Raw genomic sequence first — 7,683 nt, 5'->3', positions numbered from 1 at the left:
ATAAAAGTCTCATAATCCAGTCCAATGCACTCCAGGTCCATTTTATATCAAACAACTATTTCTGTAGGCCTACACTGGATGGCCTTATAGACAGACAGACAGACAGACAGATAGATAGATACTTTATTGATCCCCAAGGGGAAATGCAAGGTCTCAGTAGCATACAGACATCACACAGACTGTTCCTATTAACTAAATTTTGCAGTGTAGACTGAAACAGGTAGGCTTAATCAATAACGGCACAATGTAACAGGTGTGGCGCAAACAACTAGAGAATAATGCCATTGGCCTAAGGGTGCCCAAAGAAACATGCCTTTGAGGGGTTGCCATGCCTACACTTCAACCTCCTCTCTCGTTGGACTGCAACAGGACGACAACCAATAGGGTTTGAGGTGGGAGGGGTCATCTGGAACATTGACAACTGTTCCTTGAAACTGAAGCTACTAGCCCACTAGTGTTGTAGTACAGCGTGGAAAGGACGGGACCGCCGCTCGGTTGGAGGTGGAAGATGATCAACGCCACTTTTCAAGAATAGAGATTCAGGTAAAGCGAAAACGTTACAGTATTCTACCGACTGTTCCGGACGACTTTGTCGGGGACAAGCGAAATGCGTTGCTCTTGGCCAGGAAACGATGTTAGATAGCGGTTAGCGGCAATGTGATCTTTCAGCCAGCCAGCTACGGTTTCCCCGACAAGCATGTTATCGGCTATAAATGAGCATCTCAACAACTGCTGGTTTAAAGAAATCCGGTAACCTGCTTTCAGTGCTCGTGTAGGAGAGGAATTTCAGGACAAATGCAATAGCCTACACATTTGAAGACATATGCACATAAAGATTAAGTTACCTTTAATCAATTAGCCAACGAAAGGTATGCATCCAGCGTTTTAGTCGGAAATGAAGTAGGGCGGGACATGATTTTTAAAGTTCTGACATTAGTTCAGACCTTGCTAATTTGGGCACATTGTTGCCCGAAACAAAGCCAGTGTCGGATTGCATGCGAGAAAAAAGGTGCTGGCGAAGATAAATGACCTCTGCTATCTCCGGTAGACCACAGTCCCTGGACTCATTTTGCGTTTAGTTGGCAAAGAGGAGATGACTGACATTGTAATGTAGCAGAGATAGCAGCCTCCTCCTCTTGGGAGCACTGTACCGTACGCCCGGCCTAACTTGCAGAAATGACCAGAACTCCTTTCTGATTAGCCCATTTCTGATAACGAAGTAGCCTACTGTGTGCATGCCCGCTGTTTTTGAAAGATAAGGTTGTTTGTAGCCTATTGTCTTTGGCCAGAGGTTGTCAGTCTTTGAAAATCTGTTGTATCCTACTTAGAGGCGACATAATGCTTTTATCTGTCAATTTCTCAATTAGTTTTGTCCGTAGTTCCATGAATATACCTCATCTGTGTTATATCAATCTGCTTGGCACGTGTGCCAGATCACACTTGCTCTCCCGGACCCCTGATATAATGTTGTTGTGTGTTTTCTGTGTGTTGTGGTCAGCAGCTCCTCTGCTGAACACCCTCAGGGGAGAGTCAACCTCAGTCCTAAATGTCTGTGGTGCACCATGATCTTAATTCAGATTCTTTGGTTGGGTGTGTTTCTGTGCGATGGCCCTTAACACATACAGCTCTCGATGAACAGCCTGAGCCAGCACGTCTCCACTTCCTTGGGATTGAGCACTGTTGGACCGGTGGTTTGGAGCTGGACTGGAGCTGGACTCCGGTCCAGAGAGGGTAGAGAGAGAAGGAGAGCAGGCTGCAAGGATAGCTAGAGGGAGAGAGAGAGAGGAGAGAGGAGAGAGAGAGAGAGAGAGAGAGGAGGGAGAGAGAGAGAGAGGAGGGAGAGGGAGGAGGGAGAGGGAGGAGGAAGAGAGAGGAGGGAGAGAGAGGAGGGCTTATTTAGGCTGAGCTTGCTGTGCTTGTTCTTGTGCTCTCTCCTCTCCTCTCTCAGGGGACGGCTGTCTGGCTGTATGTTTTCAGGTCAGGGATCTCTAGGGGATGTGTATGTATCGCTGACTGTGTGGGGCAAACACACACACACACACACACACACACACACACACTCGGGCTCTTGAGTGGAGGCCAGACGTGCACATCCCTGGGACAAAGCACCCCCATAATCAGGTAGCTGCTACTTTAGATGCTGGAGCTGTAAGGACATGAAAGGCGGCTGCTGCTCACACACACACACCATGCTGCTCACACACACACACACACCATGCTGCTCACACACACACACACACCATGCTGCTCACACACACACACACACACCATGCTGCTCACACACACACACACACACACCATGCTGCTCACACACACACACACACCATGCTGCTCACACACACACACACACACACACACACACCATGCTGTACACACACATACACTCTCTCTCACACACACACACACACACGCTCTCACACGCGCACACACACGCACGCGCACACACACTCGCACACACGCTCTCACACTCGCACACACGCTCTCACACGCGCACACACACGCACGCGCACACACACACCATGCTGCTCACACACACACACACACACACACACACACACATACTCACACCTTGCTGCTCACACACACACACACACACACTCACGCCATGCTGCTCACACACTCACACACACACACACACACACACACACACGCCATGCTGCTCACACACACACACACTCTCATACACACACACTCGCACCTTGTGCACAAGTGCAACAGTGCAAGAATAAGTCTAGAGACCATAAAATAAATATGGACATATAAGAGAGTAGGTAAGGTAATATAAAAAAAACTCTCTCTCTCTCTCTCTCTCTATCTATCTATCTATCTATATATATATATATATATATATATATATATATATATATATAATTATATTATATTATATTACTATATTACGTAAAATGTGGATGGGCTAGTGAGAGGAGCTAGCGCTGTGTGTGGATGGGCTAGTGAAAGGAGCTAGCGCTGTGTGTGGAGCTAGCGCTGTGTGTGGATGGGCTAGTGAGAGGAGCTAGCGCTGTGTGTGGATGGGCTAGTGAGAGGAGCTAGCGCTGTGTGTGGAGCTAGCGCTGTGTGTGGATGGGCTAGTGAGAGGAGCTAGCGCTGTGTGTGGAGCTAGCGCTGTGTGTGGAGCTAGTGCTGTGTGTGGATGGGCTAGTGAAAGGAGCTAGCGCCAAAGATAATTAATGCGTAGCAAGATGGGTCGTCCTAGTTCATGTCTATGAGGGCAAAGTGGAGTTCCGTCAGAGACGGGCTCTGGTTCAGTTCCCGCCTGCACAGGGGCGTGTCACTGACATATGACTGACGTTTGAACGCCTTGGTTCCACACCAGACAGAAGCCGGAGTACAAAACAAACTTGGTGTACACCTTCATTAATGTTGATTTTCTCCAGACTAGAGGGTCATACTGTCACAACATTCTCCTGAAATGGGGAGGAGGGTTTGGAGATCATGATACCGTGTCCGAAATGTGCATCCATTGCTCAGAAAAATAAGGCTTTGACAAATTCTGGGAAATTCTTGGATTCTGCCATAGACCTCAATGTTAAAAAGGGAGCCCGATCACTGCATAAATGGGGGATAGTGGCCCCCCCTTGTGCGGGGCGTGTACTACTGCTACCCTATTTGCATACATTTCCGGGGACAGGAAATGGCCTCTCAGGAAGTATCTTCGTAATCAACCATCTTTGCTAGCGCTGTGTGTGGATGGGCTAGTGAAAGGAGCTAGCGCTGTGTGTGGAGCTAGCGCTGTGTGTGGATGGGCTAGTGAAAGGAGCTAGCGCTGTGTGTGGAGCTAGCGCTGTGTGTGGAGCTAGCGCTGTGTGTGGATAGGCTAGTGAAAGGAGCTAGCGCTGTGTGTGGATGGGCAAGTGAGTGGAGCTAGCTCTGTGTGTGGATCTAGCGCTGTGTGTGGAGCTAGCGCTGTGTGTGGATGGGCTAGTGAGAGGAGCTAGCGCTGTGTGTGGAGCTAGCGCTGTGTGTGGAGCTAGCGCTGTGTGTGGATGGGCTAGTGAGAGGAGCTAGCGCTGTGTGTGGATGGGCTAGTGAGAGGAGCTAGCGGTGTGTGTGGATGGGCTAGTGAGAGGAGCTAGCGGTGTGTGTGGATGGGCTAGTGAGAGGAGCTAGCGCTGTGTGTGGATGGGCTAGTGAGAGGAGCTAGCGCTGTGTGTGGAGCTAGCGCTGTGTGTGGATGGGCTAGTGAGAGGAGCTAGCGCTGTGTGTGGATGGGCTAGTGAGAGGAGCTAGCGCTGTGTGTGGATGGGAGAAAGCATAACGGAGTTCCTCCTCCCAATTGATTCGTCTTATTCTGATCTCTCAGTATAACGCCACACTTCTCTCTCTTGCCAGGAGTGTTAAATTAGTCATGTGCAGTTCCGTCTCTCTCATATGTGTCCTGCTGGGTCCTCCCGGCGGGAGCAGACTAGATCTGAACCGTGGGACACACGTCCTGAAGCGGTGACCGTGACAGACGGCCGATCCCCGCGGTGAATGTCCAAGGGGCTGGTTCTCTGGTTCTGGAGCCAAAGGAACTAATGAGATCTGGGTTTCTGGGCAGCTCCACAGCCTGTGATGGGGCCGGTGTTGTTCTGGAGCCCGTTCTGGGTCATGGCATGGTCTCTCCTGCGTCGGACTCTAGTGATGGGGCCAGTGATGTAGCCCGTTCTGGGTTGGCATGGCTACACCATCGTCTTCTGTTCCACCTCCTCTCCTGCGTCGGACTCTAGTGGTGCGTTGTTTGGCCTGACCTGTGCCGGCATGTCTACTTGGCTGTTGTTCTGTTGAAGCAGAGAGACGAGAAGAAGAGGTGTGTGTGTGTGAGAAACGAGAGAAGATGTAGGCTAGGCCTTATCATTTCATCTGGGTCACTTTGGAGACATATGGTGACCCAGAATATGAAATGTTGAGATGTGAGCTTACACAATGGAGTTGTTTTCTCACCACGGTTGTTTATTCAATTATTTATATATTTAGTTAGTTAGTTAGTTATTTATTTGTTTGTTTATTCAGTATGATTACACCTCCGGCAGTAGTTTGTTTGTCTCGTCTAGTCAGATATCTTCTTATGTTAAGCTTATGTCAGTTGCTTTTTCTTCTGTAGTTTACAAAGCCACTCATTCTTTCAACGTGTGTCTGTGTGTGTGTGTGTGTGCTCGGACTGATCTCTGCCATCCCCGGTCATGGAGTGTGCTGGACTGGCCTGTATAGTCCAACAACAAAACCCACATTCTGATCCAAACAATGGCTCTGAGGTCATCACAAACCTCTCTCGCTCGCTCACTGACCCGCTCTCTCTCGCTCGTCTCTGGTCAGTCATGGTCACAGAGATGGCTCATTACACACCAGCAGTGTAAATCAAATGGATTTGTGATCTCATGGCGCACCAGGAGACTCTAGAAATGACCCCAACTGGGTGCTGTGGATTTGGGTTAAATGGCCTCTCCGATCTTTAGCATCTCTGAGGGATTTGGCTCTCTAGCGTTTAAAGGTAACTGCTGCTGATGAGTGTGTGTTTCTCTGAGTGTGTGTGTGTGTGTGTGTGTGTATTAATAAAATGGTGGCCCAACCAGGACACACACCATTCTATTAATCTATACTGCTATATGGCTATATGTTTTTACACGCTACACCATTTTATTAATACACTCAGAGAAACACACACACACACACACACACACACTCAAATATATATTTTTAAATGAGCAAAAATATACCTCTCTCAAGAAATAACCAGATTTCTTTTTCAAATAATTTTTCAGTGTTTTCAGACACATTTCAGTGTTTTTGTTATTCTTATGTTTATGCGTGAATTTAATATTTTAGCTAAAGATATTATCCCACACCTAGTCCATGTGGTTCAGCTGATGAAGCTAGCCTACGTGACATCATGTCTGTATTTATTTGTTTTTCTGTTGTCTTGCTCTGTTTGTGTTGACTTTGTAAAGTGACCTTGAGTCTGAGAAATGCGCTATATAAATAAAACGTATTATTATTATTATTATTATTATTATTATTATTATTATTATTATTATTATAGTGTCTGATGTAATGGCAGGTAACGGGATGCTAAGCTGGCAGGTGGAGACTGGCAATGGCCCTAAAAGTGCTCTTCTCTTTTCACCTGCCAGATCTGATAGTGGAGGAATCTGTCTGCAGCCTGCATCTGTCCTCTTCAACAAGTTCATTCCTGACGCAGTCTAGACACACTGACGGTCTTGCCAAGGGTTTAAAAGTACAGCAGTTAACCACGTCCATCAAATGATTAAACTCCTGAGAAGCCATAAACTCAGGTGCTCTCTCCCCTCTGTCTCTCTTGCTTGCTTTCATTCTTTGTGCTTTTTCTTTCTTTCTTTCTTTCTTTCTTTCTTGTTGCTTTCATACTTTTTTCTTTTTCTATTTTCTTGTCTCAGTTTCTCCTGCCCAGTCCTTTTCTCGTCTGATCCGTCCTGAGCTGCGTCTGTTCTCTAGCGCTTCTCTCCATCTCTGTGCCACCTGGACGTGTCGCCTCCCCTCATCCACGTCTGGCTAGATGCCCCTGGCGCCCACATAGTGGGGAAGATGCCCCTCGCGTGCCCACAGTGGGGATTACTTGCATTCCGTTCTCACTTTCCTCCCAGATAGCATCTGATCCTGGACTGAGTGTGTGTGTGTGTGTGTGTGTGTGTGTGTGTGTTTCTCGTGAGTGTAGATATCAGATAGCGTCTGATCCTGGACTGGGTCTACTGGTGATGTTCTGATCCTGGACTGGGTCTATTGGTGATGTTCCGTCATCTAGATTCTTCATGATTCCGTCAAATCTAGATTCTCATCAGTTTTGTCTGTAATCTATGTTCTTGATTCTGTCTGTAATCTAGGTTCTCGTTGGTTCGGTCTGTAATCTAGGTTTCTCGTTGGTTCGGTCTGTAATGTCGGTTCCCTGTGGGGCTACTTTATTTAAGTGTGTGTGTGTGTGTGTCGTACCCTAAGAGGAGCATCTGCTACCCACCGTCCTCCAATCCCAATCTCCGCCGTGGGGGTAGACCCGGGGCTGGGGGGGTGCGGGAGCCACGAATGCCTGTGTGCCATTTTGTTCCTGCCAGAAAGAGGGATGAATGTAGGTTTGTGTGTGTGTGTGTGTGTGTGTGTGTGTGTGAGGGGTGAATGTAGGGTGGGTAGCAAATGTTCTCACTCCTTTTCTGGCCTCCTTTTCTCTCTTAAGCCCTAATTTTTCACCATCAGGGCCATCTGGTATCTGTCAGAGACACTGTGGTGGAGCTTGCTGTGTTGTGGTGTGGTGTGTGGTGGTGTTGGGTGTCTGTGGTGAAGTGGTGTGTTGTTATGGGATCTGTGGTGGAGCGGTGGTGTTGTGTTGTTGTTAGTTGTTAGGGGATCTGTGGTGTTGGGGATCTGTGGTGGAGCGGTGGTGTGTTGTTGTTAGGGGATCTGTGGTGGAGCAGTGGTGTTGTGGTGTTGGGGATCTGTGGTGGAGCAGTGGTGTGTTGTTGTTAGGGGATCTGTGGTGTTGTTAGGGGATCTGTGGTGTTGTTAGGGGATCTGTGGTGGTGCTGTGGTGTTGTTAGGGGATCTTTGGTGGAGTTGTGGTGGTGTTTTGGTGTTGCTGGGGGTTTGTGGTGACTTCAGAGTGCTGTTATCTCAGCCGACTTCACTCTTCCTGATAATGCTACTGTGAAGCATCTCTGCTCT

The 7,683-nt window shown here is 48.1% G+C and overlaps 1 protein-coding gene across 3 annotated transcripts in view; it reads left to right on the top strand.

Moving 5' to 3' along the window:
- The first annotated feature begins 438 nt into the window (after positions 1–438).
- The window catches only part of fcho1 (FCH and mu domain containing endocytic adaptor 1), a 76,365-nt gene continuing 69,120 nt past the window's right edge, over positions 439–7,683 (top strand). The window contains exons 1-2 of one of the 3 annotated variants that reach the window (XM_042111526.1): positions 439–543; positions 6,129–6,290. Coding sequence is in view for 1 of the 3 variants with exons in the window: in XM_042111525.1 (XP_041967459.1) it covers positions 5,434–5,488; positions 6,129–6,232 (159 nt within the window). In the remaining 2 variants the exon portion in view is untranslated. Of the gene's footprint in view, positions 544–5,134; positions 5,489–6,128; positions 6,291–7,683 lie in introns of those variants that run through there. The other 2 variants (XM_042111525.1, XM_042111527.1) reach the window with 2 other exon arrangements.

Source organism: Alosa sapidissima, chromosome 12, assembly GCF_018492685.1.
Source record: "Alosa sapidissima isolate fAloSap1 chromosome 12, fAloSap1.pri, whole genome shotgun sequence".
Lineage (NCBI taxonomy): Eukaryota > Metazoa > Chordata > Actinopteri > Clupeiformes > Clupeidae > Alosa > Alosa sapidissima.
Note: the sequence above shows the minus strand (reverse complement) of the source record. Positions and strands in the feature narration are given on the sequence as shown.